This window comes from Melospiza melodia, chromosome 18 (assembly GCF_035770615.1).
Source record: "Melospiza melodia melodia isolate bMelMel2 chromosome 18, bMelMel2.pri, whole genome shotgun sequence".
Lineage (NCBI taxonomy): Eukaryota > Metazoa > Chordata > Aves > Passeriformes > Passerellidae > Melospiza > Melospiza melodia.
In genome coordinates, this window is record NC_086211.1 from 10,029,939 (window position 1) to 10,049,338 (window position 19,400).

Genomic DNA, 19,400 nt, shown 5'->3' on the forward strand with positions numbered 1-19,400 from the left:
GAGGTATAGAAGATTCTGCTGTCCTGGAGAATCAGAATCTCTTGTCTGCTAGTGAGCATGGTAACAACCCAGGTTTATAGGCTATTTTAATCTCTACATCCCTTCTAGTCTTAAAATAATTTTTGCTTTGCTTGATGTCTGTGGCACAGGAAGGATAATCAGCAGTTTCTCCTCAAAATAGGTTCTTTGATCAGTTACTTTGGTCCACTCACACCTTGCAGGAAGTCTTAAAAAGTGTTTTTCTAAACATAGCTTTGAAAATGCTTTTTCCATGCTTTGAAAATCCAGTTTGGATTTTTATGTACCAGAGCTTGCCTATGTTGCAAGTAGGTGCCACTCAAGTGATACATTAATGGGCATTTGTCTTCTGCTGGAGTCAGTGTTCTACTGATGGCACTTTTAATCCTCTGAGAGATTAATGGAGATCTGGACTTAACTGCAGCAGAAACGGTTTGTCTGTGAAGTGACAGCCTTGCTGCATCCTGTTGAACAACATGGTTTCCATATTGAGGTTCTTGAATATGAATGCAGTAAATCTGATGCAATTGTCCTTTCCTGTTCTGGTCTCATGATCTGAGTGCAGCCTAAGAAGACAAACTTTTCTGTGAAGATTGTATGGAGAGATTATAGAAGTCAGCCTGTTATACTGCAGTGTGAAGGTCAGATAAAGGAGCTGAGGAAGGAGAAGATGCTCTATCAAAAACGTGCAACCCTTCATTTCAGGTTTAGTATTCTTATCTCTGTCTTTTAAGAATGTTTTGGCCTAAATTTAATGTGCATCTTGATGCTCTTAGGAAATGTTCTGGGCTTTACAAAGTGAGAGTGGCACATGCACAGAGTCTGTTCTTTGTCCCATCTGGTTCTCTGAACTTGCTCAAGTACAGCAGCTTCATGGTTGATTTTTAGCATCCATTAGGTTTTGGCCTCTTTGTTGAAATGACAATGAACAAATCTGTCACAGGCAACAGACCATGTGTGCTGTGACATGTTTGCTGGCAGCTCAGCCAGGCAGATAGCCTCCTTTCCTGAACACAGCAGGATTTATGGTGTGTCCAAACTTGTATGTGGTGAGAAGTTCCAAAATCCAGATCTGATTCTCTTTGCCATCCATGTGCCTTTTTCCTAGTCCTTAGGCATTATATTATTACCGTGCCTGAGTGGGTCGCAGCTGGTGAGAGAGAGACAGTGAATCTTGTATCTTGATCAGAAGGCTTGGTTTATTAAGATATTATATACAATACATTATGACTATACTAAATAGAATATAGAGAGAGGTTTGCAGAGCAGCTAGGCTAGGCTAAGAATAGATAGAAAGAATCTATAACAAAGTTGTGGCCAAGGACTCAGTCCCCTAGCTTGCACTGGTGATTGGCCCTTAATTATAAACATAGGAAATGAGCCAATCAAGGTGTCCCTGTTGCATTCCCCAGCAGCTGATAATAATTGTTTACCTTGTCTTCTGAAGCCTCTGGCCTCCAGAAGACGCAGAAATCCGAAAGAAAGGATTTCTGTGGAGAAATGTCTGCGACATTATATAGTCATTCTAAAGCCAGAGGTATCCTCTTAGAACATGTAACAAATGGTCTTATTTAGATTTTGGAATATATTTCCATTTTCTGATGAGAATGAGTACACTTCTCCTACATTTTGGCTGTCCCTGAAATTTCTCTCTTCATTATCCATTACTAAAGCCCAGCCTGAGGGTTTTAATAAAAATGTGTGCTCAGATTAGAGACATCTGGATCGCTTCTGGGGACATCTCAGCTTTCTTAAGGCACATCAGCATCAGCAGGAGTGCACAGGAGTGCTGTGCAGCTTAGAGATAACTAAAACACTGGGAGGTGTCTTTTCATTAGAAAAATATGTAAATGAAGACCTGTACCAGGTATTCTAACATGTGTAAAGGCAGTCCAGTGTCTGCTTATAAGGGTTTGTGCATGCTTCCAAGAGGTCTGACTAAGTAAATGTGCAGAAATATTTAATGAAGTCCATAAACCATTACACTGAAGTAAATTACTCCTAGAGCTGTGTAGTGCTGAACATCTGTTGCACAGGATTCTTGACATGTAGATACTGCTTCTACATAAAGCATAAAATGTGGATAGGTGAAATTTTCAAACCTGCCAGGAGCTTTTGGACACTCCCTATTTGAAGTCTTGGCTGTGCAGGTGTAGAAGGTGTATGTGCTGGTTGTGCGTGTCAGAACTTTAGAGCAGAACCTTCTCCCATGCATTTACCAAATCCAGGATGGAAACTCTACCAAAAATTCAGGCTAGTGTGTGGAGTTTGTATAAAGTTGTCATTATGCTCTGTAGTTTCCTAAATGCCCAGTCCCATGTGTTTTGCTTCTGTACCTGACACCCTGGTGGTAACAGATAACTTTGGAGTTCAAGTTGAACTCTGCATAATTTCTTTTTGTAGTTGTCTATTAAGATCTTTTACACTATGTTTATTTCTTGGGGTTTTTCCAGGCATCCTTTTAAAGTGCCTTTTCTGCAGAGCTTCTTTCTGCAGGAGACATTTACTGTTGACAAAAAGCAAAAGCACTATTTCATGGAAACAAAAGTTTTGATAAATGGAGTGGAGGAAACAGTTCAGACTCTCATACTTGGTTACCAACCTGAAAACCCCTATGTGAGTTATCCAAAAACTTCCTTTAGTCTGATATACCAAAACAACTTGTAAATGAGTGGTTTACTGCATATTACTCATGTTCCTTGCATTTTCTCTCAAACTTCTTTTTAGATTTGTGCTGGCTTAACCCATCCTTATAACTACAGCATGCTTCCCAAAGATGTTGAAATGTGCATTTTAACTCTAAGTCATCAAAATGTGAGTAAATTTCCCATTAGATTAGTTAGGAGACATTAATTACCTGTTTATTTACACTTTGTCTTTTCAGACCTCACTTGCTATAGGTCTTTAGTTTCTCGCCACAGAGTTGCTGCAACCAAAATGTTCAGAGAGTGATTATGTGATTGGTACCTCCTTAATTTTGTATAATAATATGTTGTGTAGTAATCCATGATAAGAATACTTCAAATATTATTTTTAGAATGTTATTATGCATGAATGTTATTAATAAAACAAGTACTGGGATAGGATGGATTCAGGGTTCTCACCCTTATCTAGCTGTGTCTATTCATCTTTCTTACCAAACGTATTTTTTAAGCTATTTTTCCTTATTCTCTTGTTTTTCATTCTGAGCCAAAAAGTAATAGCTTGAAAGCTTCATTTTTCATGATGTGTAGGGATGACTTCTCTGATCTTTCATTATACACAGGGTTAATACTCAGTGCACTTTGCTTACTCCCATTCTTAACACACAGGCAAAGCATGAGCTTGAGACTGTCTTAAAGGTGAATAAGGAAGATGTTCTCAGTTTTCTAGGGAGGTATCAGGACAAATCCAGTGAGGCAGATTTTAGACATCTTTTACACATGGATGTGACACACTCATTCCAGGTACTGGGTGGGTTTAATTTTTGGTATTTTTTATGTCTTGCTGACTGTTTTACTGTGTTGTCTTTAGAATTATAATTGTTTGTTGCTGGTAAATGTCCTAATCCAATCAAGTCCTGGCCCTGACAAATAACTGTACGTATCTCAGCGGGTTCACTTATGTATAAATTGTTTGTGTCAATAATACTTTGTAAGGCACACATTGACCTTTTTTTTCATGCTTTTTTTACTGCTTTCAATATATTTTTCAGTATCTTGGGATATAACTGGTAAAATTTGATATGCACATTTGCTTATATGCATCACCCACTTTGTGCTAGAAGTTGAGACATTAAATCACATAAGGCAACTGGGGGGAATGCAATGTTCTGTTCTGATACTTTACCTTGTCAAATAGCTTGAGTTTCCACAAGCAATGGCCCTAAGTGGGGAGCTGTTCTCCAGGCAGACTAAACTGGAGCACTTGGACTGTGGTGTGAGTGTAAAAGTCATCATCAACAAGAACATGTCTTCACAGGTCAGTCCCCTGGTCATTACAGTCTTGTTGCTTCAACTTGAAGCTTTTGCAGTTTGTACACTCAATGACTATAGTGAAGAGGTGTAAATTGTTAGGGAAACAGTTAACTTTTGATTGTTAGATTTTGTTCTGGCTAGATAGCTACATGGGGTTGGAATAGTTGGCTTGTATTTTGGCTGAAATTCAGAAAACTCTTAATGTCTAATTAAATTGTATTTAAAATTCAATGTAGCTCATATTTTGTTGTGACAGCGTTGGGATAAAGACAGGGAGATCACTTACCCATTACCTTCACAGACAAAACAGGCTCAACTTGGGCATTATTAATTTAATTAATTGCCAAACAAAATTAGTTAGATTATGAGAAACAAAGATGAGAACTAAAAGCTCCTTTCCCCTTTGCTCCCCTCTCTGCTTTTGTCCACTCCCAACTTGTCTGCAGTCTCATTGCTCAGACTGGTATTTCAGTATTGTGAATGATAATCTGAGATCCTTAATGTCCTGCTCTCCTTTTTCTCTGTGTGCAGGCCCAGGCAGCCCTGAAGAGTTATGGTGAGAACAATGTCAATGGCTCCCTGCACCTTCATTCCAATGGAAGGGAAATGCTGATGCTGGAGGTTAATATGAACAATGAAAAGAGGAGGAATGCCAGAATTGTTGAACTGAGGGCTTTTCTCCATCAAACAGTCCTGACAAATCCAGAATCAGTACAGTTCCAGCTCATGAGCAAAATATTTCCATCAAGGTAGAGAAATCAGAATGTTGGTTAATTGAGGAACTGAGGAGTGTTCTGGGATACAAATTTAAATGTAATTACTTTCCTATGGCTGCAGCAAGGCCACTGAGTAAATGCCAGTTCATGTGTTATCCCTATTATTGAAATACTTTTGCTCCTTGTGTTGCATAAGTTGGTATAATTTGTGTTAATGTGTTCTAGATGCTTTTGAAGGACTTTGTATAGAGAACTTTGAGTGAACAGATAGTACAAGTTATGCCAGTGGAAATGGGCACTTCCCAGTGTTTATTGTAAGGTTTTTAAAGTATTGGAGAAAGCTCTGAGGTGGCAGAGATGGGAAATAGCAATTTGACTCTCCAAGTTTCAGCTGATTTTTCAAATTTCACAAATACAAAAGTATGCAATGAAGAATTTTAGAACTTCTGCTGAGGTCCCAGTGTTTACTAATTGGATGGGATAAGGAGAATGAGAAAATAAGAGTTAAAGAAATCAGAAGTTACTACAATTTAGATGAAGCACATTAGATTTACTAGTAATACTAAAAATAGATAAAATATTCCAAGAAGGGTATTTCATGTGGTTCTGTAGTATGCTTGCAGTTCTGGGTTTCCAAAAGGGCATTAATTTGTTTAAATACCAGGGTAAGCCATAAGAGAGCAATTTATTGCAGTTCACAGGAAAGAAAACAGAGCACTTAAAATTTTTGGAATGACAGTTTGTTTAGGGTTTGTTTTACAGGGAGAATACAAACAAAAATAAACTGTTAAATGTTTCTGGAGAACAGCTAAAAGGATGCAATCTGTACAGACTTCAGTTACTGACTGATGGAATGAATCTTACTTCCCCAAACAGTGTAGTTTTTGTTCTTCCCATGGAGTGGATTTTCACTGAGTTTTTACTTGTCATGAGTCTTTCAACAGAGTTCCAATTTCTAGGAGGGATGTCTAACACTATGAAAACTGGAGTGATTGCCTCACTTTTAGGTATTTTGTGTAGTATACTTGAGTCTAGAAAGTCAGACAGTTTAGTGGGTATTTTGTTGAAGGCCATGTGAAAATTGTGTCTCAATCTTATACTTAAAACACTGAAAATGGAACTTTTTGTTGCTCCAGCAGGTTTCCCTAAAAAGCTGTGCCGTGTTTCTCCAACACCATTCAATTCAGGGTCAAGATGCAAAGAAATATTGTTGGTTCATTTACCAAACTCAAATGCTGGTGACACTTAAAATTATTTTTTAAACTGGGTTCTCAAATGCTGCTTTTAAATCAGCACCAAAGAGATATTTCATATTGTGACAGAGAAGCTTCATTACCAACTCAGAGTCTCTTCAGCTCTTTCTTTTATTAGGAACCATAACAAAAGCTTTCAAGAAATTTAAAGAAAAATTAGTCTGCCAATCTGTGAAGCTTTACTGAGGGATTTATAAACATGTGGTGAATCGTGTGTGCTGACTGCAAGGCATCTGATGGCCTGATTCACAGCACTGGAACGAGTGTTCAGAGAGTCTGTGGAGTCTCCATCCTTGGAGATACTCCAAACCTGACCACACACACTCTTGAGCACCCTGATCTCATTGATCCTGCTTTGAGTGAGGAGAGATGTCTTGACAATCCTGAATCAACCATAAAAGTATCTTACTAGCAATTTTATGTCTGTCTTTTTAGACTTCTGTTGTCTTCTGACTTGAAGCTTAATGAAAATAGGCTTCACGTGGATTTCATGGGAGCCAGGGAGCAGAAAGTTGGTTTTGTTTTGTCCCTAAATGGAAGAGTCCAACACACTTTTACTGGATTAAAGGCCATACCTCATCTCCTTTCTCTGGATGGATTACTTAAGTGCAAAAACAACATTCATGATGGTACTGTGTTCCTTTGTGTTTTGTCCTAACCTGCAGCTATCTAAGGACACTGCTTAATTTTAATGGAATCCTTCCTGGGCTGCACAATGTATTCAGCTCTGGGGCCCCCAACAGAAGAGCAACGTGTACCTGTGTACCACAGAGATGATCAGAGGGCTGGAGCCCCTCTGCTCTGCAGCCAGGCTGGGAGAGCTGGGGTTGTCAGCCTGGAGAAGAAAAGGCTCCAGGGAGACCTTAGAGCCCCTCCAGTACCTAAAGGGGCTCCAGGAGAGCTGGAGAAGCACTTTGGACAAGTCTTCAGACTCACAGAAGGCAGGTTTAGATTGGATATTAGGAAGAAATTCTTGTGTGGGTGATCAGACAATGGAACAAGTTGCCCCGAGAAGCTGTGGATGCCTCATCCCTGGAAGTGTTCAAGGCCAGGCTGGATAGGGCTTTGAACAACCTGGGGTAGTGGAAGGTGTCCCTGCCCATGGCAGAGGGGTTGGAACAAGATGGACTTTAAGGTCTCTCTATCCTGAACCATTCTGTGATTCTGTATAATGCAGAGCAGAGTACTTAGCATGCAAAATCAACCCTGGGTCATTGGGTTGAGACTATTTTTCAGTGAACTAACATAGTTTGGATTTTTCATGTTTTCATGGATTAAAGGAAATAGTGGGTGGCCTCTTTCCTCTTCTGAAATGTGGGGGCTGACTTGAGAGTCCCACTCCTTTGAATGGCTCCATGGGTGGAGTAGGTCACTGCAGAGCTCTGGAGGGATTGATTAGCCTGCAATTACACAAGTACTAGGTCACAATCCATCTGTAAATTTTCCTTCAGAGGGAGTGCAGTATAGTACAGGGCCTAAGGGCACAAGAAGCTTGGTGAATAAAAAGAAACAGCTGCCAGAAATACTATAATGTAATTTATTTTAAACACAGACACTCACTAGTAGAAAAACCCTCAATACTGAACTGCTTTGCTCTCTAGATTAGGCAAACTTATCTAGTGTAATAAATGGAAATTTTCCTATTTCTTCCTGGTATTAAATAATGGTTAATTTATACATTATTTCTAAAACTGTGACTATTTCTGTCCCAAGAATCTCTCTCCACAGTAATAATTTCTGCCTGTTACAGGTAACATCAATGTGATGGTCAACCAAAGACTGTATGGACTGCAAGTCAGGAACAGGAATGTGTTTGAGAATACCACTGTGCACAATCTCACTGTTGCCATGGTTCAGAATGGCAGTCAGGCAATCCCAGGGGAGGCAAGACTGAAAGGACATCTGGAACTGAGTAAAGAGAAGAAAAGGGGGCTAGCTAGCTTCCAAGTGGATGAGAAGGCTCTTTCTGTAGATTTTTTCAATATCATGGATCATGGGCACAGCAGAGTCAGTGGGACTTTCACACATAATGTTGACTTTTTAAAAGATGCAGGTAGGAACAAAATCTGACTTGATGGCGTGTTCTAATAAGGTGAATTTATCTAAATGACTTCTGATCAGTGGAAACAGATGAGTTGTGTTTGTTCACCACCAGAACAAAATGTGTTCTAGACTTAGCAGCATTCTTTTGAATATTGTTGAGAAAATTAAATTGACACAGAAATAGTTCAAAGAGTTTTGAAATATTTCAGAGTAAATTATGTCCTTCTTGTACATCTGTGTTCTTGCACAGCATCTAAGCTAACCAGTTCCTCCAAGTGTAGTTCTATGCCAAGTGTGGTTTCCTAAGCAAAGCTGTGGATTTTCATGAACTGGAGTTATCAGTAATTTTCATGGGTTCCTTTGGACAGAATAAATATTTTCTGAATTTTTCTGACAGCTGACTACTGGAGTTGGACACAATACCAATTGGTAAATATCCTTTATCAAAAGAAGGAAAGTTCTTGATTTCCAAAGTACCTGCCACATTTTAATTTAGCAGTCCCTTTTTAATATGATTTTCACCTGGTAGGTAATGTCCTTCTATAAACATCAGTAAAGTGATCACACTTTATATAAAGGTGTGTGTTTTCTTATGAAAAATTACAGAAGGCTTCTTTTCATCTTTAATACATCTTTGTAGTCTGTAATGACAACCCAGAAGTGCTGTGTTGATTTTACTTCCTTCCCTGTCAATAGGGTTGCCTTTGGATGGCATTCTTACTGCCACATGTGAGCGTGGCACAGGAAATCACACCATTGCCATAGCCCTGCAGAGTGGCAGTGAAAGGATGGTTGCTGTGTTTGAGGGGCACAGAGTGGCCACAGAGCCTCCAACATCCCAGCTGTCTGTGAGCTTAAAGCACAACATCTCAAAGATCAAGGAACATGGGATCCCTTTTGTTTTAGAAGCTGCTGGCTATTATGCGGTAAGAAGAGTTCTGCCTGTGAAAGTTTAATTTCTGGCAGGACCATTTGTGTATATATAATAACTCTAGGCTTTTCCTATGCAATCTATATTTTTATTTTAGAAGCTGCTCTGTTTTTGAGATGTACTAAATTACTGAGTGAAAGAAAGGTGTTGTCTGGCTTCTTGTCATACTGTGAACCTGTCATCTGAGCTCTTGGAGCTGAACCTAGACTAAATGAGATGCTCCATTCAGTTCTCATTTAAGTGAAATGCTTTGCTGCATATGGACATATGTCTTGTCCAATTTTATCTTTCCCCTATAAATGGGAAGGGGACCACCAGCCCTAAATCTTGCCTCTGGTACTGAATTTAACTGGTCCCGGTGTCATCCTTTGGATGGTTGCTAAAGATCAGAACAGTGTTTAGCATGGCTTTCCCTTTGGAAATTCCTACCCCCAGAAGCATTATGGACCATGGCTCCTGGTATGGTGTTGCTTGGCCACTCTTCTCTGTGTCTGCATTTCTGCTATAGATCTGTGAATGTTACAGCTCCATTGTATTCCAGATTATCTTTTCATAAAAGAAGAATTCAAATACTTTGCTATCTCAGACATCCACTGCAAAGCTCAAGTCACTCACATGCTTATATTTGAGTGGCTTCAACCACTGTGGTAGGGTGAGACACAGAGGTGTGCAAAGAATTCTAAACAGTTCCTTTGCCTTGCTTTTTAATAGTTCCAGTGCTTTAATTGTTTGTGCCTGAGGGCTCAAATCCTTCAGGGTACTGAATGCTCTCAGTATGTTTTGGAGCCAGAAGGAATTATTGATACACTGCATTTAGAAGGTCTGGCATAACACTACAGTCTCTATTTGAAATGAGACTGCCTTTATGAATTTGCACTTTTATTTTACCAGTGCTGCCTCCCTGACACAGGCTGTGATGTTTAAGCACAGTGCAACACACTCTGCCTTTCCCAGTTGTTGTTTTATTCCATGATTTGCTTTCTTCTGTGCATAGAATTTCTCCAGAAAGATTGCTGCAGGGATAACAACCACAGTGGAGACAGAGCAGCTCAAGATTGAAATAGAGAAGAAAATCACTGACACTGCTATAGAAATTTCTCTTTCACTTCACCATGATGTGGGAGGACTGATGGACATTGTTCCACATGTACTAGAGGTTTGCAGAAATCCTGCCATTTATTTTAATGTATTTAGTGCACTAAACTGTTTATCTTTTTGAAACAGAACTCTAACTTTTAATTTATGTTTTGGTGCCTTCATCCATTTGATCCTTAAAGCAGCTTTGTATCTTGCTCCTTTGAATTTTAGTTCTACCTGCTTTTCTTAATTTTCTGAATGTGCTTTGTTGACAACATCAACAGGTTGTTTGCAGTGGAGAATCTGCTAACAAACAACTTTCTGGCCTTTGCAATGGTGCAATTGCATTCCATCATTTTGAGGTATTTGCTTCATTTATAAACTTTGCTCTCAACAGCACATTGTCTTATCTACTGTGGAGGGAATAAGTACTGAAAGTATCAGACACTTAGAAATGGATTTGAGCTTCCTGGAAGTTTTGTGTGCACTTTCAAATATTTTCATTAATAATTGTTTTGGGTTTTCTTCCTGTTGTTTCTATTATGGAACTCCAAAATAAAGATTTGAGTCCATCTCGCTGTTTGTTTCAGCATTTATAATTATGTAGGATGAATGCAAAGTGGTGTAGGGAACAGTTCTCTCTAGTATTATGAGCTTTTAAAAACAGTATGTGATCTGACAGGAAAGCAAACTTGACCACAGTTTTCTGTAATTTTTCAGACTCCAGCAAGAGTTTCACTGAATGGGTCAATATTTACCAGCAACTTTACTGTCATCCTCTTTGGACACGTTTCTTTTCATGACATATTTGCCTGCCTACAACTCTATGCCACCAGTAACACCCATCCTCATTTAGAAATTGACTTCCAGCATTCTTTGCCTTCACTTCATTCTCTGGGAATTGCCAGAGAGAACCAACTGAAGGTGTCAGCCATGAGAAGTGACAAGTACAAGGGCATCCTTGGTATTGTCCTTGGGCCTTGCACTTTGGAAGCTGATGGGGAAGTGAGCCTGGCAGGCAACGAGACAGGATGGGTACTTGCTTTTATAAACAAGTGCGTCAGTCTAGAGGTAAGCCCAGATTGTTGTTTTCTGCATGCCCTTCCACTCTGTGTATTTCAGATCACTGACTCACAGAAAACTGTCTCCTGATACATTTATGGATAGGCCAAATTTGGTCATTAAAGTTCTTACAGAGCAATGAGTCAGAGCATTTGCAGGGGGAAGTGGTAATTTGGAGTAATACAATGGTAGGTGTTGCCATAAAAATGTTGCTTAATAATAGTTTATTAATTAAAATAAACTTTTGTCCTAAAATCTAGTGAAAAGCATGTTCTTTCAGTGTGGAATTGTGGAGGTTAAGATTTTTTCCTTCTGCGTTAATTATGAAAAGATTATTTGAGGATTTATTCTTCTTTCCCCTCTCCCCCCAATGCAGATTTTTTCAGGTTTTTCACAGAGAAATTTCTGATTTCTCTCTGAATCAAGCTGTCTTGTATGGTCCTTTCCAAACACAGATTGTTTCAGAAAGAAGATATGCTTTCTCATGAATTAGGAACAAATGAGAAGACAGTTGCTTTGCTTTGTGTGTTTTAAATTGTGTAATCTTTCCTGTTGCAGAGGATGGGATTGCCTCGTGCTGCAGTCTTGGGGGGCTCATTTCAACACAACATCTGCAACGTGGGCTTGTTAATGAAGCTGCAGTGTGATGGCAGAGCAGTGGATGTGCAGATAGACACCTCCTGCCAGCATGAATACACACTCCAAGGGATGCTCAGGCATTCATTTCCCTGGCTCAGCCAGCTTGGGCTGCCTTTTGAAAACTCAGTCCTGTTCTCTGCAGCCACAGACTCCACCACAGAGGGCATTTTCCTGCTGCAGGCTGGCAGATGCAGACTGAGGGCTAGAGGGGACCTCTGTATTCAGAATAAAGCTGACTGGACACTGGAAACAGAAACAGAATGCCAGCTTCTGCAGGTAGCTCTGGGAAGTTTTAAAGGGAGTTTGGGGATCAAATGAAGGCGCTGTGGGTTTTAGCTAGCATGGCACTGCTGGAGTGCTGGGAAGGCACTCTAAAGGCACCCCTGTCCCAGCATTAGGCAAAGGCAGTGTCACACATCCTGCTCCAGGTGCTCTCTGGGACTGAGATCAGTTCAGCCTTTGCTGAGTGTTGCCTTTGCAGGCCGACACTGCCCTCTAAGGCTGAACAGCAAGATCAGCCTGAACTCTGCCAGAAATACATTCCCTGGTCTGTGAGCCTTCTATCAAAAGAGAACTTCCTTGGTTTTTCCAATTAGCCTCACTGACTACGTTGGAAAGAATGACTATTGCAAAATCAGGGGTTTTTCCTAGATGTTCATAGGCATTTATATTTTGCTTTCAAATCCTCAAACTGAATAACTTCCTCAACTACAAAGTGGCAACATAAAAATGACAGCAAAGTTGTAGTGAGAAGGGAATGAACACCCCTTAAAGTATTAAAAATAGTAGAATTTTCAGTGTTTGTAGAAATCCTTTGATAGAATGGGAAGAAACCTTTCATTTGGGATGTTGCACAAGACAAGCTGGAAGTTTAATTATTATAAAAAACAAACCTACAACCAGGTGCAAGAATGTCTGTTAGGCCTATGTTTTTTTGTACATTAATTTGTTTGAAAACTGAGATTGGTGTGGTCTGGATGAAACATAGAATGTTTAGTAAACTTTGCCAATCTGAAGAAATATGTATTTTATGGTTTTTGTAAATGTAAAACTTCGTAAAGATGGAGAAGTTGTGAATTCTGCAGGACAGTCCTTAAATCATCAGGTCTTATTCAGGAAAAATCACCATCTTTCTTGTTGAGGGGGAGAACAATGGCAGCTTGGAGATTGTTGGTTTTGTCTCTGATAGTGTATCATATAATATACACTTGTCTTAAAGTGTTTGTATATTCCAAAGGATTTTTTGTTTAAATCTTGATAGGATCTCCGTTTCCCAACTCAGTCCCGGCTCACAGGATCCATTCAGAAGGACAAGTGCCAGGCAGAGCTGCTCTCTGTCCTGGAAACAGGAGGCAAAACTGCCCATCTTGAAGTGAGAGCAGAGTGCAAGCCAAAGCTGGCTCTGGAAATTCATTTCAGGCATGACCTCCCCCAGCTGAGGGAAATCCCAAGGGAAAATGAGCTGTCCATCACTGCACGGAAACACTTCAAATATCTCATTGGAGTTGGAATAAAACTGGGGGCCTGTGAGCTTCAAATGAATGGGGACTTTGACCCTGAAAAGAACCTGCAGTGGAAAATGCTTATAGAAAACAAATGCCAAACAATTCAGGTATGGAAAAGAATTTGCTCCTTTAATGTTGAATTTATACATCTAAGCTAGTATAATGCTATGCTAAAGTCAAAAGACAATAATCTAGGTACTTCAAAGAGGTAGCAGAGAAATAATAAAAACATTCTCTTTAAATGTTGCGTCTTACTTCTGGAGCCAGTCATTTACTGTATTTTCATATGGCATACACCAAATTTTCTGTTAATCAGTACCTGCAGATAATGGACTTCCTTGTACTAGCTCTGATGTGTTTTCTAAAAGATGATTGAGAACTCTGAAGGGTTTTTCTGTTCAGAAATTATGATTATTCAAAGTTGTCTCTCAAGATTTCTGAAATATCCTGTGCTGCCTGATATACTTGATTTACAGCTAGGTGATTAAAGTTACTATTATGAATTAAGTTTCAGAGCTATAATGTATTTGTGGTTAAGTGCTAAAGTGGTGATTTTTAAAAGTTTGTTCTTTCCTTTACAGGATCTTGGAGCACCAATGAAAATTGATGGCTCAGGCTATCTTTTGATGGATGAAATGAACCTAGACTCACAGACACTGATCACTGTTGATGAAAGTAAATTCCGAGGACTCTTTATACTAAAAGTCACTGATGTGAGTACCCTGCAGGCTGTTGGAGAGTGTGAACAAAGTACTCAGTAATGCACTCTAACCTATGTTATTTGGAACAAATAGTCAAGCTAAAGTAATAAATGCCAGAATAAAATTGAAATAATAAAATCTTTGAAAATCTGGCACCTTCAATGTGCAGTAACTGATGCATAGGATAATAGGATATAGGCTCTGGCACTTCCTGAATAATTTCCTTGTTATGCTCTTTATGTGTAAATTTTTGTTGTTTGTATTCTACTGTTGGATGTTCTTACTTTTTGTTGTTTGTATTCTACTGTTCTTCACATCACTGTGATTTACCCTGCAAAATAATAGGCAGTGATTAATGGAGACACTGCTGTTTGTTTATTCAGTTAGACAGCAACACAGGGAAGGCTGTGAATCTCTTGCTTTTCTGTTGACAATTACAAGTTTGGATTCTCTTGTCATCAGAGCAAGAGAGCAGAGAGCAACACAAGTACCTGTTTCCTCAGGTGCTTCACTTTCCTGCCATAACTGGTAATTTTGCATGTTTCTGTGCCATAGAGAAACAGCATAGCTAGTGGGAGTTTAATTCCTCTTAAATGTAGGACAGATTTCTGGTTTGAACTCTGTACTGCAGTGATCTTTGGGTTCTACATGTGCTTTGCTCTGTGCTGTGAAATGTTAACAGGAAAGACAAGAGCTGGATGCAGTGCTAACCCATAACATCCAAGGAGCTGCTGACATTGGCATTCCCATGAAGATGTTACTTGATGTGATATCAGAAAAAACCAATGACTTCTATAAAGGATTTATCAATTTCTGTGTGAACAACAAGCAAGTAAGTGTCTTCTCCATATCAGTATTATGTGAAATAGAAGTTGAAGTGAGTTAATTGATTTGGTAAATATTGTTTCTGCAGACAATCCAAATGCAATACTTAGCTGGGCCTGGGTTAGTTCTAAAGGCCTTCATTAAATGAAGGCAGTATCTTCAGCCAGTCCTTTTGTCCTTCTGTGCAATTGCTCCTTGCAACAAATTTTACATCATCAATGATCCTTGACTCTCATTTGTAAATGATCTCAAACCTTCCTTATCAAGAATCTCACTTGGTGCAGCATATTCCCTTTTAACGTACAAAGCTGTGACTTCTAACAAAATTAGACAGTTCTTCAATGTAAAATTTTCATAGTTTTCATAATTTTATTCTAATGTGTAATTAGTCCAATGATTATGGTTATTCAGAGAAGTCTCCATGTCAGAGATATGCCACAGTTAACTTTTGTCATATTTACTTGAACTGAGCAGATTACAGAAGAACTGAACTTTGTCCAGAAGTTGGATGTTGTGTCTCTTAACTACAAACTTACTCATAACATAGACACATTGAAGACTTTGCACATAAAAGACAGGATTGAGTTGCAGGTATGTTATGAACCTGGAGCCATGGCATGAGGGGGGCAGCAGCTGGGGAAGTGAGATGGCAAAGGGCAGTGGGTGTAGATGGGACTTTACACATTTGCTGTTTTGGTGAAGGGGAGTCCAGGTGCTCCCTTTGTTCTTGAGGGGAGTCCAGAAGCTCAGTTTGTTCTCATGGGAGAAGAGTTTGGACCAGGACTTTCCACAGGCCTGGGGCTGGAGGTTGCTCCAGTGTGGGGTGAGAGGAGGGCACTGCATTTGTGGGTCTGACAGAGCTGCAGTGTTCCCTGCACACACAGGGCAGAGGGGAGCACTGCTGAGATTTCACTGGGTCCTTTCCAATTGGTATTTTCCTTCTGAAATTACTATTACCATTGCCATTACCTGACATATTTTTAAATCTGATAAACACAAGACTTATTAACCTTATTAATGTAACTGAATAGCATTAAAGCATGGTCATACTTGAGAATACATGTTAAATGGTTGAATTCTAAAATAAAAGGGACATTTATAACTATGTTGTGTTGTGGTATAAAATGATACAAGATGCATCTTTGACACATCTTTAAGATTATACTGTCTCAATCAAAGAAAGAACCCTGACCAGCAGGAGCTTTAACTTTTACAATTCTGTCTTTTCACAATTTACTTTTGTTGCACACAGGCTATCTTGAACCTCAAAGTCACCAGGAGCTTTAGTTTGAAAGTGCTTTATGGTGCTCACCTAACAGTTCTTGAAGGACAAATTCAGGAGTTGGAAACAAGTACCAACATAACAGGGAATTTCCATCACTCTTTGCCATGGCTGCTACAAGCCAGAGTCCCATCGTCTTTGCAGGTGATTTTGGGGTTTGGTTGTTTTGTTTGTTTTTAATTATAATTATTGTCCTGTATAAGGATGTAATTCAAGTCACGGCTTGAATGAAAACTACCATTTTGTAAGGCACAGGATGGAAGCTGAGATTTTCTGGTATTTAAAAATTGTGGATGCCTAAAACCTGAATTACTGAAAGTTTCTCCTTGACTGAGATTCTTCCATTCTGGTCAGTGGTAGTAGAGTGGGTACTGTTGATGTTGTAACTCTGCAGGACAGCTTGAGCACATTGCACCAGGGACTGGAGTATTGCTCCTGTGCTCTTTAATGGGAATTTTATACTGAAAGAAGTGTTTCTTTGGGTACTATTTTCAGAGAAGTATTGGAGTAGCTACTATCTGGTAAATATTGTCACTAGGTGTATATTAAGTATCCTTTACAAGAAGGAAGTTGTGTTTGTGGGATACAAAAGAACCTAATGAAAATTTGCCATAGATCAGTGAGGCTGGCATGGCTTGACATTCATTCAGTTGAATGAGCTTCATACTTGAAAGTCAAAGATGATTAATGAAAGGCCAAGAGACATTTTATTAATGGATAGATTTTGACATAAGTGTAAACTGGACAGAACTTTCTTTCACTTCCATTTTCTCCTGTCTTAAAACTAAATACTATATAAATATTGTTTTGAGAACTTATATTTACATGTCATTTTTAGATAGATGTGATTTTTCAAGGGAGAAACACAACTCAAGAGAGATATGTGCACATTGCAGCTGGAGAAACATCAATCACATACATAATAAACTCCCATTATGTTGGCCACCAAGTGGATCTGTTCTGCCAGAGTGTGCACAGCAGTGAGGTTCTCCAGGCTTCGGGCTACCCTAAGGCAATCAACTTGATTTTCAGTGTACAGAAATCAGGTGGGTACCTGCCATTCCTGACTGGGTTTTTATTCTACAATAGCTCTATGAGGATGTTTCAGCTGGTCCTTCAACAGGCTACAGACTGAGTAAGATTTGCTGGTAGTACCTAAAAAGAGGCTTTATCTTGTTTGTAAGTGAACTTGTCATCCTGAAACTGCATCTGTGATTAGTTAATGAAGCCAGTCTACCCTCAGAGCTTGCCCTGGCATAAATCCTATCTGCATATCTCTCTTACACTGTGATCAGGTACCTTAAGTGCCCCCAGGGGAATTTATTCATGTTAAAGAAAACTGACAACTGTGAGAGCACCAAAGGGCAGGAATTACTGAGGTTAGCAGGCACTGAATCAATACTGGTGTGAGTGGCCCATTCAGAAAAAGCAACAGGAGAGGAGGGAGAGGTTGTTCTCAGGACAGCCACAGTCACCATGTGATTTCCACCACAAACCCACCATTTCTGTGGGTTTTGTCTTACCTTAAAGAATTTGCAGGGTTTCACATCTCTTATCTCACTTTGATATTTTAGCAGTCTTGTATTTTCCTTTTCAAAAATGAGACGTTGTAGGACAGTGGGGAAAGGTCTTCAGGTCATGCACTTTGGGCATTGTTGAGCTGCTGTAGCTGGATGCAGAGAGTCCCTGGAGGTCAGAACAGCTCAGAGCTCTTCCCTGGGAGAGGCTGCTGCAGGCCAGGGATGCAGTTGGCTGTATGGATTAGTCAGCTCTAGCTGCACAAACACATTCCTGACAGGAACTAACTTGCCACTTAACACTGCATGTGGGTACACAAGCTCTGTTATTACTACAAGACTTTGTAAGGACAAAGTTCAAGGACATCCAGAAAAATTCTGCCCTCCTCCAACCACAGGCTGAAGTTCTTGTAATCCTGAATGATGACTTTGTCTTGATGAATGTATTAAGCTAAAAGCTGTCTGGGTTGATTTTATGCAGGCAGTACTGAAATTTCTCAAAAATCAGCTGCTCAAATTGGAACTGTTTTGTCCCTTCATATAGAAAACAAAGCCAAGACTGTCTGTGAAATCCAGTATGATGAGAAAGATATAACTGTGACTGTGGATGTTGACACAGGCTTTGAACTCTCTGGTATATTTGTGTTCATGGCAGAGGTGAAGCATTCAATATCACTTCTCCATCACCTGGGACTTCCCTTCTCTTTTAAGGTAATGCACCTCAAATCTTTTGCTGTGCTTTGATGAAAGCTGTCACTTGAGTTACATTTCCATTAATCCAGAGCATTTCCAGTGGCCTCAGTGAAATTACTCCAGGTTTATATACAAGTGCAGCTGAGAGCTGACTTGGCCCAGTTTATCTGAATCCTCATTTAACTTAAGTACAAAGCTAGTGGTCTGTTTCTAAGGAGCCTGGTCAGGTACCTGAAATCCCCATTTCCAGGGTTAATAATTTCAGGAAGACATATATTTACTGTCACTTTGCAGCTGATAGGGCTCACAAAAGTAGAAAGAACTTTTGGTAGAAAACAGCTGTCCTTCATACCTAGAGAACTCCTTGCCTTGGTTAAACCACTTGTAGCACAAATACCTAAAATGCTTCAGTGTTGAATAAACAGAAGTAGATTTATATTCCAAACTACTTGATAGGATCAACAAAGGCTGTATCTGTTTATCCCTTGGGAGAAAGAAGCATTACTTGAAATGTCCCCTTCCCTTGTGAAGGGTAGTACACAGAAAAACAATTCCAAGTGATCCACCACCTTCTCTTCAAAAAACAGGACATGTAGCTAGGATGCAAGAGTAAAAGTCAACTTTCCTGAACATAAACATTAGATCAATGTTAAACCTGCACATTAAGTATCAGTGTTTCAAGGGAATATTTACTGCCAACCTTTTATTGCAAGGTATAAGGTATTTTCCCTGCTTCTTCCCCATTAATATTTAGTGAAATGTCTTTTATCCTCTAAATGTTTGAATGAAAAAAAAGAAAAGCTGAGGTGGTAATCGTTGATGTGCCTTATTCATGTATAAGGTACGAGCATAACCAGGGGACTTCAGAAATTACTGTTCCCACAGACTTTGGCAAATACCAGAGTTGCTATTGCAATGTGGGAAATGGCCCTCATCTCTCCCAGAGAAGTTGTTTAGCATTTTCAGGATGAGGCTGTAGATGATGCAGCAGTTGTGGGAGGAATGCCCTGGAGCAAAACATTGGTGGAGCCTGATTCGTTTATTAAAAAAAAAAAAAAAGGCACAATTTCTTTCTGGTAGATGAAACATGAGATTGTGGGAGACATAAACAAGAACCAGCAGCTTTAGACTTAAACCAGATAAGGGTACATGGAAAGTAACACTAATATTTGTCAATAATGC

At 39.5% G+C, this 19,400-nt stretch overlaps 1 protein-coding gene across 1 annotated transcript in view; it reads left to right on the forward strand.

Moving 5' to 3' along the window:
* The window catches only part of LOC134426445 (uncharacterized), a 72,112-nt gene that overhangs the window by 33,093 nt on the left and 19,619 nt on the right, over nucleotides 1-19,400 (forward strand). Inside the window, exons 31-43 of the mRNA XM_063171454.1 lie at nucleotides 3,859-3,978; nucleotides 4,506-4,723; nucleotides 6,379-6,572; nucleotides 7,694-7,996; nucleotides 8,683-8,912; nucleotides 9,912-10,073; nucleotides 10,715-11,065; nucleotides 12,957-13,307; nucleotides 13,782-13,913; nucleotides 14,584-14,733; nucleotides 15,201-15,317; nucleotides 16,847-17,054; nucleotides 18,070-18,236. Of these exons, the coding sequence (XP_063027524.1) occupies nucleotides 3,859-3,978; nucleotides 4,506-4,723; nucleotides 6,379-6,572; nucleotides 7,694-7,996; nucleotides 8,683-8,912; nucleotides 9,912-10,073; nucleotides 10,715-11,065; nucleotides 12,957-13,307; nucleotides 13,782-13,913; nucleotides 14,584-14,733; nucleotides 15,201-15,317; nucleotides 16,847-17,054; nucleotides 18,070-18,236 (2,703 nt within the window). The remainder of the gene's footprint in view (nucleotides 1-3,858; nucleotides 3,979-4,505; nucleotides 4,724-6,378; nucleotides 6,573-7,693; nucleotides 7,997-8,682; nucleotides 8,913-9,911; nucleotides 10,074-10,714; nucleotides 11,066-12,956; nucleotides 13,308-13,781; nucleotides 13,914-14,583; nucleotides 14,734-15,200; nucleotides 15,318-16,846; nucleotides 17,055-18,069; nucleotides 18,237-19,400) is intronic.